General features: G+C 44.1%; 1 protein-coding gene across 3 annotated transcripts; it reads right to left on the bottom strand.

Moving 5' to 3' along the window:
* Positions 1 to 16,578: 16,578 nt before the first annotated feature.
* On the bottom strand, positions 16,579 to 20,139 carry LOC119325993 (putative F-box/FBD/LRR-repeat protein At5g56810). 3 transcript variants are annotated; one of them, XR_005157777.1, is made up of 6 exons: positions 19,832 to 20,139; positions 19,261 to 19,741; positions 18,841 to 19,171; positions 17,862 to 18,014; positions 17,585 to 17,771; positions 16,579 to 16,857 (listed from the first exon to the last, which is right to left on the bottom strand). XR_005157777.1 is itself a non-coding variant. In XM_037599709.1 (5 exons), exons 2-5 carry the CDS (start codon positions 19,717 to 19,719, stop codon positions 16,832 to 16,834), a joined length of 1,245 nt encoding a protein of 414 aa, XP_037455606.1. In that variant the 5' UTR covers positions 19,720 to 19,741; positions 19,832 to 20,139; the 3' UTR covers positions 16,579 to 16,831. The 3 variants fall into 3 exon arrangements, 2 of the variants coding, with proteins under 2 accessions (XP_037455606.1, XP_037455607.1); XM_037599709.1 differs by having other exon boundaries at positions 18,841 to 19,741; XM_037599710.1 differs by having other exon boundaries at positions 18,841 to 19,741; positions 19,844 to 20,139.
* Positions 20,140 to 20,797: the final 658 nt, after the last annotated feature.

Genomic DNA, 20,797 nt, shown 5'->3' with positions numbered 1-20,797 from the left:
GTTCAAAAGATTAAAAGCAAAAAGAATTATCATAAAAGAAAATAAATAAGTAATTAGAATTTTGTTACAAACTTTAATAGCAAAAAGAATTATCATAAAAGAAAATAAATAAGTATTTAGAATTCTGTTCAAAACATTAAAAGCAAAAAAAATTATCATAAAAGAAAATAAATAAGTAATTAGAATTTTGTTACAAACTTTAATAGCAAAAAGAATTATCATAAAAGAAAATAAATAAGTAATTAGAATTCTGTTCAAAACATTAAAAGCAAAAAGAATTATCATAAAAGAAAATAAATAAGTAATTAGAATTTTGTTACAAACTTTAATAGCAAAAATAATTATAATAAAAGAAAATAAATAAGTAATTAGACGGGTGCATTGGTACCGGTTGGTGGCACCAACCGGGACCAATGACCCACCTTTAGTCCCGGTTGGTGCCTCCAATCGGGATCAAAGGTCTCTGTTTCCCGCCCTTTGGGCTGCTGAAAAGAGGCCTTTGGTCCCGGTTGGTAGCCCCAACCGGGACTAAAGGGTGGCATTAGTCCCGGTTTGAGCCACGAACCGGGATCAATGCCTTTGCTATATAAGTAGCACTTAGGAAAAATTCAGAACCGTTCATCCCCACTTCAATCTCTTCTCCTGCTCTCCCCCGACGGCGGCGAATCCATCCACGACGCCGGCAGGCTGCCCAAGCCAGCCCTCGCCCCGCGCCGCCCCAACACCGTCACCGCCCCGCCCTGCCCCGCGCCGCACCTCGCCGTCGCCGTCGCCGTAAGCAACTAATTTAATTTGTCATTAGTAGTAGTTAATTTAGATGTGTAGTTAATTTTGTTAGATTTTTTTAGATTTTTTTGTTGTTCATAGATTTTTTTTAGATGTGTAGTAATTTAGATGTGTAGTTCATAGATTTATCTGTCAGATTTTTTTCATATTGTGTAATTAATTTGTTCATATTAATAGATTTTTTTTCTGTTAATAGATTTTTTTCCGTTAATAGAGTTTTTTGGTGATATTATTGTTGAATATGCATGTTTGTATGTTCATATATATGCAAATCGAATATGTCAAATTTTTATGATTTTTTCTGGTCATAGAATTTTTATGATTTTTTTTGTTGTAATTTTGTTCATAGAATTTTAATGATTTTTTGTTCATAGTATTTTCTTTGTCAACTTATTGTGTATGTATAGGAAAATTGTGAATGATATAAGTCATTTATGAATATGTTCATATTTAGAATAGAGGAAAAATGAAAAAAAATAAGAAGAGAAAGTGTTTAATATAATTAGTTAGAAAAATAATAGAACTATAGTTAAACTAGTTTATTTTTAGTAAGTACTACTTTATTTTATTTATAGTAAGTGCTTCATATATAGTTGAACTAGCTAGTTGATTTAATAAACTACTTTATTTTACTATATATAGAAGTAGTTTGTTTTTAGTAAGTACTACTTTATTTATTTATAGTAAGTTCTTAGTAGTTGAATTAGTTGATTTAATTAATAAAACTACTTTATTTAACTATATATAGAAGTAGTTCCCGCATCAACGTCGGTGATGCCTATCCCGCATCCTCGTCGTCATCGACTCGACGGTGGAGGCCTGCTTGATCAGGGCCATGTTCGGGACTGGGCTCCGCCGGGCTGGTATTGGGAGGTGCTACCTTCCGGGAGACGTAGGTTGGTGAGGAGGCAGCCCGTTGTTGACCCGATCCTTGTTTGGTGGCGGTCGCGTGGGCCAGTGACGGTGCCGAGGCTTCCGGACACCGCGGAGGTGGTACGTCACCGTGTCAGCGAGGAGGACAAGCACGTCCGTCGCTACATGGTTACATTGGAGGGCAGGTTCGACAATACCTGGCAGATTCTTCAGGGATCTCACTAGAGCTATGATCCTGTGATGGTTCCTCATCTTTTGGTTGTTGGGGAACGTTGCAGAAAATAAATAAAAATTCTACGCTTTCACCAAGATCAATCGATGAGTTCATCTAGCAACGAGAGAGAGGAGTGCATCTACATACCCTTGTAGATCGCGAGCAGAAGTGTTCAAGAGAACGGGGTTGAGGGAGTCATACTCGTCGTGATCCAAATCATCGATGATCCTAGTGCTGAACGGACAGCACCTCCGCGTTTAACACACGTACGGTTGAGGAAGACGTCTCCTCCTTCTTGATCCAGCAAGGGGGAAGGAGAGGTTGATGAAGATCCAGCAGCACGACGGCGTGGTGGTGGATGCAGCAGTGATCTCGGCAGGGCTTCGCCAAGCTTCTGCGAGAGGGAGAGGTGTAGCAAGGGGAGAGGGAGGCGCCAAGAGCATGGGTGCGGCTGCCCTCCCTCTCCCCCTCTTTATATAGGCCCCCTAGGGGGGGCGCCGGCCCTAGGAGATGGGATCTCCAAGGGGGGGCGGCGGCCAGGGGGTGGCTTGCCCCCCAAGGCAAGTGGAGGCGCCCCCCACCCCTAGGGTTTCCAAGCCTAGGCGCATGGGGGGGCCAAGGGGGGGCGCACCAGCCCACCAAGGGCTGGTTCCCCTCCCACTTCAGCCCATGGGGCCCTCCGGGATAGGTGGCCCCACCCAGTGGACCCCCGGGACCCTTCTGGTGGTCCCGGTACAATATCGGTAACCCCCGAAACTTTCCCGATGGCCGAAACTTCACTTCTTATATATAATTCTTTACCTCCGGACCATTCTGGAACTCCTCGTGACGTCCGAGATCTCATCGGGGACTCCGAACAACTTTCGGTTTACTGCATACTCATATCTCTACAACCCTAGCGTCACCGAACCTTAAGTGTGTAGACCCTACGGGTTCGGGAGACATGCAGACATGACCGAGACGCCTCTCCGGTCAATAACCAACAGCGGGATCTGGATACCCATGTTGGCTCCCACATGCTCCTCGATGATCTCATCGGATGAACCACGATGTCGAGGACTCAAGCAATCCCGTATACAATTCCCTTTGTCAATCGGTACGTTACGTGCCCGAGATTCGATCGTCGGTATCCCAATACCTCGTTTAATCTTGTTACTGGATAGTCAATTTACTCGTACCGTAATGCATGATCCCGTGACCAGACACTTTGTCACATTGAGCTCATTATGATGATGCATTACCGAGTGGGCCCAGAGATACCTCTCCGTCATACGGAGTGACAAATCCCAGTCTCGATTCGTGCCAACCCAACAGACACTTTCGGAGATACCCGTAGTGTACCTTTATAGTCACCCAGTTACGTTGTGACGTTTGGCACACCCAAAGCACTCCTACGGCATCCGGGAGTTGCACAATCTCATGGTCTAAGGAAATGGTACTTGACATTTGGAAAAGCTCTAGCTAAACGAACTACACGATCTTTGAGCTATGCTTAGGATTGGGTCTTGTCCATCACATCATTCTCCTAATGATGTGATCCTGTTATCAATGACATCCAATGTCCATAGTCAGGAAACCATGACTATCTATCGATCAACGAGCTAGTCAACTAGAGGCTCACTAGGGACATGTTGTGGTCTATGTATTCACACGTGTATTACGATTTTCGGATAACACAATTATAGCATGAATAATAGACAATTATCATGAACAAAGAAATATAATAATAACCATTTTATTATTGCCTCTAGGGCATATTTTCAACAGTCTCCCACTTGCACTAGAGTCAATCATCTAGCTACATTGTGATGAATCGAACACCCATGGAATTCTGGTGTTGATCATGTTTTGCCCTAGGAAGAGGTTTAGTCAATGGACCTGCTACATTCAGGTCCGTATGTACTCTACAAATATCTATGTCTCCATCTTGAACATTTTCACGAATGGAGTTAAAGCGACGCTTGATGTGCCTGGTCTTCTTGTGAAACCTGGGCTCCTTGGCAAGTGCAATAGCTCCAGTGTTGTCACAGAAGAGTTTGATCGGCCCCGACGCATTGGGTATGACTCCTAGGTCGGTGATGAACTCCTTCACCCAGATTGCTTCATGCGCTGCCTTCGAGGCTGCCATGTACTCTGCTTCACATGTAGATCCCGCCACGATGGTTTGCTTGCAACTGCACCAGCTTACTGCCCCACCATTTAAAATATACATGTATCCGGTTTGTGACTTAGAGTCATCCAAATCTGTGTCAAAGCTAGCGTCGACGTAACCCTTTACGATGAGCTCTTCGTCACCTCCATACACGAGAAACATGTCCTTAGTCCTTTTCAGGTACTTCAGGATATTCTTGACCGCTGTCCAGTGTTCCTTGCCGGGATTACTTTGGTACTTTCCTACCAAACTTACGGCAAGATTTACATCAGGTCTGGTACACAGCATGGCATACATAATAGACCCTATGGCTGAGGCATAGGGGATGACACTCATCTCTTCTATATCTTCTGCCGTAGTCGGACATTGAGCCGAGCTCAATTTCACACCTTGCAACACAGGCAAGAACCCCTTCTTAGACTGATCCATATTGAACTTCTTCAATATCTTATCAAGGTATGTGCTTTGTGAAAGACCTATGAGGCGTCTCGATCTATCTCTATAGATCTTGATGCCTAATATATAAGCAGCTTCTCCAAGGTCCTTCATTGAAAAACACTTATTCAAGTAGGCCTTAATGTTGTCCAAGAGTTCTATATCATTTCCCATCAAAAGTATGTCATCTACATATAATATGAGAAATGCTACAGCGCTCCCACTCACTTTCTTGTAAACGCAGACTTCTCCATAAGTCTGCATAAACCCAAACGCTTTGATCATCTCATCAAAGCAAATGTTCCAACTCCGAGATGCTTGCACCAGCCCATAAATGGATCGCTGGAGCTTGCATACCTTGTTAGCATTCTCAGGGTCGACAAAACCTTCTGGATGCATCATATACAGTTCTTCCTTAAGATGACCGTTAAGGAATGCCGTTTGACGTCCATTTGCCATATCTCATAATCATAGTATGCGGCAATTGCTAACATGATTCGGATGGACTTTAGCTTCGCTACGGGAGAGAATGTCTCATCGTAGTCAACCCCTTGAACTTGCCGATAACCCTTAGCGACAAGTCGAGCTTTATAGATGGTAACATTACCATCCGCGTCCGTCTTCTTCTTAAAGATCCATTTGTTTTCTATCGCTCGCTGATCATCGGGCAAGTCTGTCAAAGTCCATACTTTGTTTTCATACATGGATCCTATCTCGGATTGCATGGCTTCAAGCCATTTGTTGGAATCTGGGCCCGCCATCGCTTCTTCATAGTTTGAAGGTTCACCGTTGTCTAACAACATGATTTCCAGGACAGGGTTGCCATACCACTCTGGTGTGGAACGTGTCCTTGTGGACCTACGAAGTTCAGTAGTAACTTGATCTGAAGTACCTTGATCATCATCATTAACTTCCTCTTCAGTTGGTGCTGGCACCACATGAACATCTTCTTGAGCTGCGCTAATCACCGGTTCAAGAGGTAGTACTTCATCAAGTTCCACTATCCTCCCACTTACTTCTCTCGAGAGAAACTCTTTCTCCAGAAAGGACCCGTTCTTGGCAACAAAGATCTTGCCTTCGGATCTGAGGTAGAAGGTATACCCAATGGTTTCCTTAGAGTATCCTATGAAGACGCATTTTTACGACTTGGGTTCGAGCTTTTCAGGTTGAAGTTTCTTGACATAAGCATCGCATCCCCAAACTTTTAGAAACAACAGCTTAGGTTTCTTCCCAAACCATAATTCATACGGTGTCGTCTCAACGGATTTAGACGGTGCCCTATTTAAAGTGAATGTAGCTGTCTTTAGAGCGTATCCCCAAAAAGATAGCGGTAAATCGGTAAGAGACATCATAGATCGCACCATATCCAATAAAGTGCGATTATGACGTTCTGACACACCGTTACGCTGAGGTGTTCCAGGCGGCATGAGTTGTGAAACGATTCCACATTTCCTTAAGTGCGTACCAAATTCATGACTTAAATATTCTCCTCCACGATCTGATCGTAGGAACTTTATCTTTCGGTCATGTTGATTCTCTACCTCATTCTGAAATTCCTTGAACTTTTCAAAGGTCTCAGACTTGTGTTTCATCAAGTAGACATACCCATATCTACTCAAGTCGTCAGTGAGAGTGAGAACATAACAATATCCTCCGCGAGCCTCAACGCTCATTGGACCGCACACATCAGTATGTACGATTTCCAATAAGTTGGTTGCTCGCTCCATTGTTCCGGAGAACGGAGTCTTGGTCATTTTGCGCATGAGGCATGGTTCGCATGTGTCAAATGATTCATAATCGAGAGACTCTAAAAGTCCATCAGCATGGAGCTTCTTCATGCGCTTGACACCAATGTGACCAAGGCGGCAGTGCCACAAGTATGTGGGACTACCATTATCAACTTTACATCTTTTGGTATTCACACTATGAATATGTGTAACATCACGTTCGAGATTCATTAAGAATAAACCATTGACCATTAGGGCATGACCATAAAACATATCTCTCATATAAATAGAACAACCATTATTCTCGGATTTAAATGAGTAGCCATCTCATATTAAACGAGATCCAGATACAATGTTCATGCTCAAACTTGGCACTAAATAACAATTATTGAGGTTTAAAACTAATCTCGTAGGTAAATGTAGAGGTAGCGTGCCGATGGCGATCACATCGACCTTGGAACCATTCCCAACGCGCATCGTCACCTCGTCCTTCGCCAGTCTCCGTTTATTCCGCAGTTCCTGCTTTGAGTTACAAATATGAGCAACCGCACCGGTATCAAATATACAGGAGCTACTACGAGTATTGGTAAGGTACACATCAATTACATGTATATCACATATACCTTTAGTGTTGCCGGCCTTCTTGTCCGCTAAGTACTTGGGGCAGTTCCGCTTCTAGTGACCACTTCCCTTGCAATAAAAGCACTCAGTCTCAGGCTTGGGTCCATTCTTTGACTTCTTTCCGGCAACTGGCTTACCGGGCGCGGCAACTCCCTTGCCATCCTTCTTGAAGTTCTTCTTACCCTTGACTTTCTTGAACTTAGTGGTTTTATTCACCATCAACACTTGATGTTCTTTCTTGATCTCTACCTCCGCTGATTTCAGCATTGAATATACCTCAGGAATGGTCTTTTCCATCCCCTGCATATTGAAGTTCATCACAAAGCTCTTGTAGCTCGGTGGAAGCGACTGGAGGATTCTGTCAATAACCGCGTCATCCGGGAGATTAACTCCCAACTGAGTCAAGCGGTTGTGCAACCCAGACATCTTGAGTATGTGCTCACTGACAGAACTATTTTCCTCTATCTTACAGTTGAAGAACTTGTCGGAGACTTCATATCTCTCGACACGGGCATGAGCTTGGAAAACCATTTTCAGCTCTTCGAACATCTCATATGCTCCGTGTTGCTCAAAACTCTTTTGGAGCCCCGGTTCTAAGCTGTAAAGCATGTCGCACTGAACGAGGGAGTAATCATCAGCACGAGACTGCCAAGCGTTCATAATGTCTTGGTTCTCTGGGATGGGTGCTTCACCTAGCGGTGCTTCTAGGACATAATCTTTCTTGGCAGCTATGAGAATGATCCTCAGGTTCTGGACCCAGTCCGTATAGTTGCTGCCATCATCTTTCAGCTTGGTTTTCTCTAGGAACACGTTGAAGTTGAGGGTAATGTGGGCCATTTGATCTACAAGACATATTGTAAAGATTTTAGACTAAGTTCATGATAATTAAGTTCATCTAATCAAATTATTTAATGAACTCCCACTCAGATTAGACATCCCTCTAGTCATCTAAGTGATACATGATCCGAGTCGACTAGGCCGTGTCCGATCATCACGTGAGACGGACTAGTCATCATCGGTGAACATCTCCATGTTGATCGTATCTTCCATACGACTCATGTTCGACCTTTCGGTCTCTTGTGTTCCGAGGCCATGTCTGTACATGCTAGGCTCGTCAAGTTAACCTAAGTGTTTATGCATGTGTAAATTTGTCTTACACCCGTTGTATGTGAACGTTAGAATCTATCACACCCGATCATCACGTGGTGCTTCGAAACAACGAACTTTCGCAACGGCGCACAGTTAGGGGGAACACTTTCTTGAAATTATTAGGGATCATCTTATTTACTACCGTCGTTCTAAGTAAACAAGATGCAAAAACATGATAAACATCACATGCAATCAAATAGTGACATGATATGGCCAATATCATATTGCTCCTTTGATCTCCATCTTCGGGGCTCCATGATCATCTTCGTCACCAGCAAGACACCATGATCTCCATCATCGTGTCTCCATGAAGTTTCTCGCCAACTATTACTTCTACTACTATGGCTAACAGTTTAGCAATAAAGTAAAGTAATTACATGGCGTTGAATCAATGACACGCAAGTCATACAATAATTAAGACAACTCCTATGGCTCCTGCCGGTTGTCATACTCATCGACATGCAAGTCGTGATTCCTATTACAAGAACATGATCTCATACATCACATATATATCATTCATCATTCATCACAATTTTTGGCCATATCACATCACAATCACATGCTGCAAAAACAAGTTAGACGTCCTCTAATTGTTGTTGCATGTTTTACGTGGCTATAATAGGGTTCTAGAAAGAATGTTTTCTTACCTACGTAAAAGCCACAACATGATTTGCCAACTTCTATTTACCCTTCATAAGGACCCTTTTCATCAAATCCGCTCCAACTAAAGTGGGAGAGACAGACACCCGCTAGCCACCTTATGCAACTAGTGCATGTCAGTCGGTGGAACATGTCTCACGTAAGCGTACGTGTAAGGTCGGTCCGGGCCGCTTCATCCCACAATACTGCTGAAGCAAAATAAGACTAGTAGTGGCAGAAAGTTGACAACATCTACGCCCACAACAAATTTGTGTTCTACTTGTGCAAAGAGAACTACGCATAGACCTAGCTCATGATGCCACTGTTGGGGAACGTTGCAGAAAATAAAAAATTTCTACGCTTTCACCAAGATCAATCTATGAGTTCATCTAGCAACGAGAGAGAGGAGTGCATCTACATACCCTTGTAGATCGCGAGCGGAAGCGTTCAAGAGAACGGGGTTGAGGGAGTCATACTCGTCGTGATCCGAATCACCGTTGATCCTAGTGCTGAACGGACAGCACTTCCGCGTTCAACACACGTACGGTTGAGGAAGACGTCTCCTCCTTCTTGATCCAGCAAGGGGGAAGGAGAGGTTGATGAAGATCCAGCAGCACGACGGCGTGGTGGTGGATGCAGCAGTGATCTCGGCAGGGCTTCGCCAAGCTTCTACGAGAGGGAGAGGTGTAGCAAGGGGAGAGGGAGGCGCCAAGAGCATGGGTGCGGCTGCCATCCCTCTCCTCCTCTTTATATAGGCCCCCTAGGGGGGGCGCCGGCCCTAGGAGATGGGATCTCCAAGGGGGGGCGGCGGCCAGGGGGGTGGCTTGCCCCCTAAGGCAAGTGGAGGCGCCCCCCACCCCTAGGGTTTCCAAACCTAGGCGCAGGGGGGCCCAAGGGGGGTGCACCAGACCACCAGGGGCTGGTTCCCCTCCCACTTCAGCCCATGGGGCCCTCCGGGATAGGTGGCCCCACCCGGTGGACCCCCGGGACCCTTCCGGTGGCCCCGGTACAAATACTGGTGACCCCCAAAACTTTCCCGATGGCCGAAACTTCACTTTCTATATCTAATTCTTTACCTCCGGAACATTCTGGAACTTCTCGTGACGTCCGGGATATCATCCGGGACTCCGAACAACTTTCGGTTTACTGCATACTCATATCTCAACAACCCTAGCGTCACCGAACCTTAAGTGTGTAGACCCTACGGGTTCGGGAGACATGCAGACATGACCGAGATGCCTCTCTGGTCAATAACCAACAACGGGATCTGGATACCCATGTTGGCTCCCGCATGCTCCTCGATGATCTCATCGGATGAACCACGATGTCGAGGACTCAAGCAATCACGTATACAATTCCCTTTGTCAATCGGTACGTTACGTGCCCGAGATTCGATCGTCGGTATCCCAATACCTCGTTTAATCTCGTTACTGGAAAGTCACTTTACTCGTACCGTATTGCATGATCTCGTGACCAGACACTTGGTCACATTGAGCTCATTATGATGATGCATTACCGAGTGGGCCCAGAGATACCTCTCCGTCATACGGAGTGACAAATCCCAGTCTCGATTCGTGCCAACCCAACAGACACTTTCGGAGATACCCTTAGTGTACCTTTATAGTCACCCAGTTACGTTGTGACGTTTGGCACACCCAAAACACTCCTACGGTATCCGGGAGTTGCACAATCTCATGGTCTAAGGAAATGATACTTGACATTTGGAAAAGCTCTAGCTAAACGAACTACACGATCTTTGAGCTATGCTTAGGATTGAGTCTTGTCCATCACATCATTCTCCTAATGATGTGATCCCGTTATCAATGACATCCAATGTCCGTAGTCAGGAAACCATGACTATCTGTCGATCAACGAGCTAGTCAACTAGAGACTCACTAGGGACATGTTGTGGTTTACGTATTCACACGTGTATTACGATTTCCGGATAACATAATTATAACATGAATAACAGACAATTATCATGAATAAAGAAATATAATAATAACCATTTTTTTATTGCCTCTAGGGCATATTTCCAACATGGGTGTCCACCGCCCGCGACGATACCCGCCGGGCGCTATGGTTCTAGTTGTATTAGTGATTCTATATTAGTGATAATATTTGACGATGTACGGACACCAAGAGATGATGTATTTTTGCTTATAATTGAATGCATGCTAATTTAAATACTACTTTATTTTATGATTTGGTTTTGCTTATTTTATAATTTGGTTTTGCTTATTGAATGCTCATATTGGAAAAGTTCTCCTTCATTCCCGTGTGCTGGGCAATTTGGTGTAATAATGCACTCGAAAATGAAAGAAGGAGCTACGTACCATCACCGATAGTCAACCCGTGATTAATAATAATGATCTAGTTTAATATTTGAATTATGAACATAGGCCGAAAATGTCGTACTCGGACGACGAAAACCGCCCGGGGGAGTGCGACTAGTGCCACGACGACCGAGTTATGTGCGATAGGTTCATTGAGCTGGACGAAGATCGGCGCTTCAGCATTAAGCTCGAGGAGACCTTCGATGTTCATATGGTACGCAACGACGACAATAGTTTTTTTCATAATTAAGCACGACTTCAACTATTTTAACGTGTATTTTTCATCTTTTCCAATTCGACTAGCTTATCCCATGCTATGCAAGACGCTATGTCTTGGAGAGGATGGGTTTTGAAGACCATGAAAGTATGGAAAACCAAAAAAAATCTCCTAAGGACCCATCATGGTGTGGATTTTCAAGTAAAGTTGTACAATGCTGAGAGTGTAACCCATTTTGGTTGCAAAAAATGGAAAGCACTTTACAAGATGTATGGTTTTGATGAAGGTATGCTTGTCACCATGGATCTTGGTGATCCTACAATCGAGCAAGACAGACCTTCGATTTGGGTCCTTGTGGATACACCTCCAATTCTTCCCCCATGTGAGCTTAACATAGTTATTAAGTAATTTATATTGTTTATTTCAAAATAATTGACATCTTATTTTCATTGACAGCTTAATTTCATTCTTCAAAGAATGTGCGAAAGATGGTAGACAAAACCCACTACACCGATGGCTTCGAATTAACTTATAGGGAGAAAAATCATCTGATCGCATTTTGTACTGATCTTGAGAATTACAATGTCTACAATCGAACTCCTCAACATTATGGTCAATACGTGCCACTAGTGCATGTGTTGAACTACGGTAACTACCATGGAGATACTTTGGTAAGATTTTTACTATTACGACATCCGTACATCTTTTTGCACACTTCTAAAACTAGTACATCATTGCTAACTACGAAGTTATTACTATGTTTTTCAACAGATAATCCTGAATGATTATGTGCCTCATCTGATGTATACGCACGGTAGCCTTCATGTTTTGAACATACAACCAGGTCTTCCTACGAAACTGAACTGTCCATACCGGGTTTCTAAAAGAAGTGGAGACATGACAATCAAAGAAAAGAAAAAATGTATGGACAGTCGTAAGAAGCTTCTTGGAAGCAAAAGGCAGCGAAGCGCAAGAATTGGAGACAGGATGATCTCCATTCTTCATAATGAAGAGTCAGGGTCTATATTATTTTATGCTATTTTACCTTAAGGGTGTTTAGGTCCTACCTGATACTGATGATCATGTGCTAAGAACAATTATGTAGGGTTGGGTTCGATGATTATGAGGATGATGATCGTATGACTTATTATTAATAACGAGTAGAAGTTGTATGATGATACATGATTAGTAGGACTTGTTATTATATATGATGATGTATGATGCGAGCATGCATGAGTTATTATATCAGCGGGTGAAATGAACATAGCAGCAGCATTGGTAAACCAAGGACGAAGATATAAGAGAGGACACTTCTCTCTATTAGCTAGCTAATAACAACCTAAAAATAACCCCCAAAACCCCTAAAGCAGCCACTTTTTCTTTAAAAAAAGAAAAACATCGCCTTTTGGTCCCGGTTGATGCCACCAACCGGGACCAAAGGCCCCCCTGCCTGGGCTCGGCGCACCGGCCACGTGGAGGACCATCTGTCTCGGTTCATGTTAGTGAACCGGGACTAAAGGGGGGAGGTATTAGTAACGACCCATTAGTCCCGGGACTAAAGGCCCTTACGAACCGGGACAAATGCCCCCTTTTCTACTAGTGCTAGTTGTGCACGCCCTTAAGTTCAACCAAGGAACTAGGCAGGCATGATTTCAGATGTAATTCTTTCTCCTCTAGATTGAAACTGCCACATGAAAATTTCTTGTTATCAAAGTATGATGTGGCCGGGAGGTTTAACCTTCCTTTTGGAAGAAGCAGCAAAAATAAGTCAGTTGTTATCGGTACTGCCATTATCCAGGCCGGGTATCTTACTAGCACTGCACAAAAGCTAGGCGTTGAGCCGTTGACGGCTTGGCTCCATAAACCATGTCCAGGTCCAACATCTCATCCAGAAAAGAAGCCAAATGGTTCTAAAAAAGCCAAACACTTAGGCAGTTTCTGCTAAGATAATTGAAGTACAACTCCTCCAGAAAGACCCCATGGATTCAAACAGGGCACAACAGCCCTATTTAGATTACTGATAATGGAAACATAGCAATGTTCTGACCAACCATGACATTACGAGGTCAACAAGCCGAAAACCGTATTGCTAAATCACACCAAACAACCAGCAAAGCAAAGTTCCAGCATATAGGACCGAAATATGCAAGGCAAGAAACTAAACATAGCAGTAACGGCCAAGACAGAACCACGGTTACAACCTTATTTAGAGAAACACATAAGGCTGTAGACAAACATCATGGCGGAGCACACATCTCAGGGGCCACCAGTGATAGAAGCACCCCATACTTCTCGAAACTGAAACCTGCAAAAAAAACATGACAATAAACAACAAATTTGGCATGAAGATGGCCTCAAGTTTTATAGATAGATAGGAGAATATCATGCAGCTTGACCAAATTTCTTTTATTTCAACCAAAAAGTGGGCTTGACCTTTTTTTTGTTGACATAGAGTTACTCTTGTGAGAGCAAGACACATATGACCGACCATTCAGATGCCTCATGTGACTAAAGAGGGACTTCAGACTGACAACAGGCAGGGAGTAATAGTAAAACTGAAAACAGGGAGGCAAAGGCAGTTCTCAATTCTGAATAGATGCCAAGCGTAAACTACCAAATGGGAGCACAAATAAAGTTAATTCCAAAAAGGGAGCTTTTCCTGTCTTCATTAGTAATGAACAGTAAAAAAATAAGAAGAGAACCAAGCCCAAATAATTCTGCATGGATGACACCGATCATTTATAGGAACGAATGGCAGCATGTGGTTACCATTGTATTTGCCACCACTAGAACTTAGCAGCAATTCTCAACTCCACCAGCATGCAGTAAGTACAACATAAACAGGTTGTAAAGGGTTTCATAATGGATGCTGAATATAAATGGGTACTAAATGTACTCTTGTTAATGTGTAAGTGCAGCAAACATTTTCGTGCAAGAAGGAAAATTGCAAAATTATACGAAGGATGAGGCATGACAAAGGTAACTTACGATATGAGTGAGAACATTTTTCCTTGATGTTGATTTTCTTATCATCTACGCCAAATGTACTCAAGATATTCAAAATTTTGCGAATTCCCACATCAACCTTTCTACATTCAATCTTCACAACCTCCAGGTGGGAGCAGACAAATGATTGGTCAATTGTTTCTGGGGATGTTGTTGCTCCTACGAGGTTCTGTGAGATATAGAGAATATTTAGTAAGATCAGTTGAACACACATGATATTTCCTTTAATAACACAACAACATCGTTATATGTACATGATATACCTTAGTGTCACAAAGCTGAAGAGTGAGCCTCTCAAGAAGTGGAGAGCATCGAAGAATGCAGACTAGATCAATAGTCGTGAACCACTCATTGAGGAGCAGGGTCTTTAATGTGCCAAATAGGGGGCAACATTCTAAATCCCATTGGTAGATAAACTGAAAAAATTACAAGTGAGCAAAAAGAGAAGTCAAAACTCAAAGATAAAATAACTTAAGTTAGTAGGAACTTCAGGTTGATATTATTAATTTCGAAAGTGTAATGAAGAAAAGAGAAAATTACACCTCAAGCACAAGAAATACCACACATTATTGATTAAGATTATATGTTATTAGATCGTTAATATGAGAACCATTTGTACAGATAAAATTACCAAACAGTGGTAATGAAGAAAAGCAAGTTGCTTTTACGTGACTACGCCGGGGCAACAGTGGATATTACAAGAGAAACGGTTGGTGGCAAATAACACTAAGGGTAAAAAAGGTAGTAAGTGCAAGCGTACCATCATAGGATAAGCTATCAACTCCAAATGGACAGCATTGGACAACCCATTGAGAAGCACACCCCCCTCAGCAGGATAAGCATGACAACCACACTCATCAAAATCACAACCCCTCAGGTTCTTCTCACAGGAATCATGACATCCATCACAAAGACCAATATAGGCTGTTACTAGAAATGGCATATCCCCAAGGAAAGGGGTCGCACCATGAAAATTGCTAATTTGCAATGAGATAAGATCAGGGGCAAAAATCTGAATGTGGAATTCCTGAGGGACACTACATTGTTCTGTGATGCAGAGACGCTTTAGTGATTTGGATGATATCTTATGTGCATAAATCTCGCAATGTTCCATCTTAAGTTCCTCTAATACTTGGCAACCAGAGAAATTCAGAGCAGAGCATGTAACATCTTCAAGGTGTAAGATCTTCAAGTGACGGGAGATGAGAGGCATATCTAGTATTATTGCGCCATCATCAATGTGATCAGCTTTGAGCAGGAGCTCCTTAACTTGGCACTCTAGAGCGTAATCGATCAACAGCTCTGTGTTGGTGTATATAAAGTCGGCATGATGCGGATGATCATCAGAGGAGGTACTGATCTCGCACTTGGGGAGAGGTGAGTTTCCACGGAGTTGGATGAACAACTTCACCAACTGTTCGCATCGCTCACAATGGGTAGCATCAAAGTGCATGCTGGTGGTGCGCCTCCATAGTTCGCGCCACCTGGTGTCTAGCACACAAGTCTTGAGGGCATCTTCTGGCGGAAGAAGGGACAACACATGACGGAGGAGGTCGTCGGTGAGGTCACCGAGGCGGTCCTTGCTACCCTTTGCAGCCATCACAAACTTTCCATCGAACAGGTGATGGGTGTTGAGGGAGCGGGCTAAATAATCAGTAGACACATGAGAAAGGAGGGAACCGCAAAGTCGATCAAGGTCTAGAGAAAAAGGAACCTGAGCAGCAAGCTCCGTCCGCCAATGGCAGCATGAATAAATAAGGAGAGGAAGACGCCTCCTACCATTCCTCCCGTATTTAAACCACAAGGGAAGAGCATACGATTCGGCGCCATCCCTCAATTCCCCATGTGCCATTATTGCCGAGATCATCTCTCGCAATCGTACTATAATCCGCTAATAATTGTCGTGATCGGAAAAAAAAATCGTATCAGATAAGGGCTTTTTCCTCTAGACCCACTAAGCACATGACGTGTGTCCCCACTGATTTCAAAGCAGCCTTTTTCTACAAAGACTATGTTCCACTTTTCTCTTTCTCCCCAAATCCACAAGATCGTGGTTCAAGAAACAAAATCCAAACGATCATCGGTGCTATTTCCGCAAGATCTTCAACGGTAAGGCACTTATCGGCCAGAGCAACCTTCAGCAAGACAAGTCCGACGAGCGAGGTGTTATCATCTAAGAACCACGACCGTGTGGTCTATCCTGACATGACGCCGTTGGCTCCGGCGTTCACTGTGTGCAGCTAATTTCAACATCTCATCCAAAAGATAGTCCCGTGTCTAAAACATTTCTAGCAAAACTAAATAGAGCGAGAGATGATCTATAAAGAAATAAAGCAATACTCTGGGGAAAATAAACTCATGCAGTCAAAGGGGGGCGCACGGACCCGATTTCCATTATTTTGACCAACCATTACGACTTCATCGAACTGCAAACCATTTTGCTGAGTTGCACCACACAGTCAACAAAACATTTTCTAGCACATCACCAAAAGATAGAAAGCTAGAAACTAAATGTGGCGATAACAGCCAACAGGACCACCATCACATTCTTATTCAGAGAACCACAGAAGGCTTTAGACCAACATCACACGCGAGCACGCATTGCATATCGGCTCTCAGTTGCGGTCACTGGTGGAAACTGCAGCTAGCTAGTGCCACAGTAGATGGAAGCAGCGGCTACAGAGGCTTCTGGAAACTGAAACCTACACACAACATGACAATGAAATAAGTTTAGTTCCTACTTCCAAGATCTCAACTATCAGGTGACATTGAACAGATTTTTGTCCCCTCAAAGTGGACTGACCAAATTTGTTTGTTTGCTTGGCAGTCTAGCTTTGTGAGAGCAAATATATAAATATGACCATTCAGGCGCCTCAAGACTCAGAGGTAGTGTGGTACTGTGGTACTGTGAAACTTCAGAGGTAGTGTGGTACTGTGGTATGCATGCAATTTGGCATCAATTTCTACTCATCAAACTAACAACTATCTAGGAACAAAAGTGAAAACAATGAGGAACTATACTACCCCCCATCAGTTGAAGATTCTTAGTAAAATTGACTATACCAACTGGACAGCAAAGATAAAGATAAATTTCAAGACCAGAAGAACTGCTATTTCCATCAGTAGTTAAATGGTAAAAAATCACAGTATCAAAACCAAATGATTTATCATGGATGGAACAGATTTACAGGCACACAGATTTATAGGCACAACAGCAATGTGTGGTAACTATTCTGTTGTAACCAGTAATAACTAATAACAGAGCAATTAATTTTGGTGAAACTTAACGGCCATTCTGAACTACACCAGCAAACAATACAATAAAGGATACTGATATAAATAGAATTCAGAAGGGTGTCACAACAGACATGATAGGACAAGTAGGAAGATCGCACAAACAAAGCATGAAGAGTGACAAAGGTTAATTACGGTCTGAGTAACGTAATTGCTCCTTGATGCCAATTTGCTCACGAGGTATGCCACATGTACTCAAGATCGTCAAAATTTTGCGAACTCCCTCGTCAACCTTTCTACATTCAATGTTGACAACCTTAAGGTGCAAGCACACAAATGATTGGTCGATCATTTCTTGGGCTCCTGTTGCTCTAACGAGTTTCTATGATACAAAACATTTAGTAAGATTGACAGAATATATGTCATAATTCCTTTAATAATGCAACAATGTCTTTATATATATAGGAGATACCTTAGTGTTATCCAGCTGAAGAGTGAGCATCTCAAGAATTGGAGAGTGTTGGAGAATGCACACCAAGTCAACAGTTGTAAACCACTCACTGAGTAATAGAGTCTTCAGTTTGTCGAATATGGGGCAGCATTTTAAATCCCATGTGTAGATAAACTGGACAAATAGCAAGCGAACAAAATGGAACTCTGAGACTCCACAAGACAAAATCATTTAGGGTAGTAGAATCTTAATTTCGGACGCGGAGGAATTGATCCCGGGCACCAGTGATCCCGGATGAACAGTAAAATCCGAAAAAATAGTAAAAAAATTCAAAAAAATCTGAATTTTTTTGTCAAGAAACTTTGATGTTTTTTCTACATGCGTGCCAATTTTCGTGATGAAATGACATTTGTGGAGGTGTCAGCAAAAAAAAACAAAATCATGCTCCAAAAAAACTGTTTTTGGAAGCATTTTGGAGCATCGATTTTGTTTTTTTTGCTGAGACCTGCATGAATGTCATTTTGTCATGAAAATTTGTACGCATGTGAAAAATATGTCAATGTTTGTTGCCAAAAAAATTCAGATTTTTTTGAACTTTTTAAATATTTTTTTTGTTTGTACTGTAGCAAAGGGTGCCTGTGAGCTCGAGCTCACAATAGCACTTTCGCTTAATTTCAAACTGTCATAGCAAAAGAACAAAAAGGAACCATGATACTCAAGAAAATGAAATACTAATTTAAGTTGAAAGTTTGGATAGATACTTTAGTTTCAGACGTAAGTAAGTAAAGGCAAAACTGCACCTCAAGCTTTGAAAATATTACATTTATCCAATTATGCTTCTGTGTTATTAAATTGTTGATCTGAAATTTGTGAAGATGAAAAATAGCAAACTGTGGTAATGAGAATAAGTATTTGCAGGTCTAGCAATGGATGTGATACTACAAAAGAACTATGGGTGCCAATAGCAATAAGAGTGAAAAGGCAGCAAGTGCAAGCGTACCCTTTCAGATCCATGATCAGCAATCAACTCCAAATTCACAGCATTGGACAAACCATGGAGAAGCACACCTTCGCCAACGGGATAAGCATGACAGCCACAGTCATCAAACTCACAATCCTGCCGGTTACTACGACAGAAATCATAGCATTCATCGCGAAGCCCAACATAAGCTATTTCTAGAAATGGCATGTATTCAAGGGAAGGGGTCAAGCCATTAAAACCATCAAGTTGCAAAGAGATAAGACCCGGGGCAAATATCCGAACGTGGAAATCCTCAGGGAAGTAACAGAAGTCGGAAATGCACAAACGCTTTAGTGATTTGGAAGATATCCTGCGTCCATCAATGCCGCAACGTTGCATCTTTAGATCCTCTAATACCGGGCAGCGCGAGAAATTCAGAGCGGAGAATTTCAGGTTAACCTGTTCGAGGTGTAAGAGCTTCAAGTGCTGGGAGATGAGAGGCGCATCAAGTATTATTGGGTCGTACACAGTGTCATCATCTTCAACAGCAACACTGAGTAGGAGCTCCTTAACTTGGCACTTTAGAGCGTACTTGATCAACAGCATGGTGTTTGTGTATGTGCACCCCTCCTCATCATCAACACAGGCAACGATCTTGCACTTGTCGAGAGGTGAGTTTCCCCGGAGGTGGATGAAGAGTTTCACCAGCTGTTTGAAACGCCCGGAGCTCGGGAAACTGGTCTCATCAAAGACTAGGAGGAGGTCGGTGGTGCGCCTCCAGAGGTCGCGCCACCGGGTGTCGAGCACGCAAGTCTGCAGAGCATCAGCCGCAGGCAGAAAGGACAGCACGTGCCGGAGGAGGTCGTCGGTGAGGTCACCGAATTGACCCTTGCCGCTCGCCGCGGTCTTGTTGAGCATTCCGTCGAACAGGTGACGTGCCCTGCGGGAGCGGAAGAAAGAAGGAATTAGCAGAAAAATAAAAGAGGGGAATGTGGCATCCCAAATCGGGGAATCCAATAGGCAGCCTCACCTGAGCTCGAACCTGGAATCCAGGAGCAGGCGCGCACTGATCTCCGGCGCAAGTCAGCACCGGCGGCCGGCCGTAGTCTCCCGGCTCCCGCAGCCAGGCCCTGCCCCTGGCGTCCACTCCCCTCGGAGTCTTCCGTCTTCTTCCGGTGCCGCCGGAGGTCGTCGTGTCCGGGAGCGAGAGGGCGGCGGCGCCAGTAGACGAGCAGTTCGAGCGGGAGAGCAGGTGTTCTTCAAAGACGGGGAGGAGCGCGGCGCCGGCGCGGGTGGATACTGGAAATGGCAGCCGAGTTGCGCTGACGGAAGGTTGATATTTTCTTCTCTCTTTTTCGGAATCGATAACTCCCGAACGGGCTGCGTTTTGTTGTTCGGTCCGAACGTCCTTTCCACCGCTCGATTTGATTACGCATCTTAAAGCAGGGGACCAGAGCCACGTCAGCAATCGATATCGTTCGGAGAAAACAGAAGTCGTCCCGAACAAACTAGATACTCGCACCACTCATCCCCTTCTCTCTCCCGTCGCTCTCCGTTCCCCATCCCGCCGTCTCCCATCTGCTCCCCACCACAGCACCACCGTCCCAAGCTCGCCGGCGCCGCCCTATCCTATCCTCGCCACCGCGCGCGTTTGCTGCCGCACCGCAACATCGGCGGCCACGTCGCCGGGACTCCGCTTGGTCAACTCTGGTTGGCAGGTGGTGGCGCGTCGGTACCGCGGGGAGGTGGTGGTGGGGGCGCAGCCATTTGTGAGCAGCAGGAGTGGTCGTGGTGGCCAGGGACGCATCATGGCCGGGGAAAAGAGCGCCGCAGTGAGGAGGCGCCGGCGTCGACGACAGGGTGCGGAGGCGCACCTCGATTCAGGAGAAGCGCGCGCAGGAGGAGAGGTTGTTGCTTGTCCGGTGAGAGCCGACACAGGCGGCGGCGAGCGCGTTGTCGGCCGCGTCGGGGACGGGATGCCCCCTCCCCCTCCCGC

This window comes from Triticum dicoccoides, chromosome 6B (assembly GCF_002162155.2).
Source record: "Triticum dicoccoides isolate Atlit2015 ecotype Zavitan chromosome 6B, WEW_v2.0, whole genome shotgun sequence".
Lineage (NCBI taxonomy): Eukaryota > Viridiplantae > Streptophyta > Magnoliopsida > Poales > Poaceae > Triticum > Triticum dicoccoides.
This window is presented reverse-complemented; position numbering and strand designations above follow the sequence as displayed.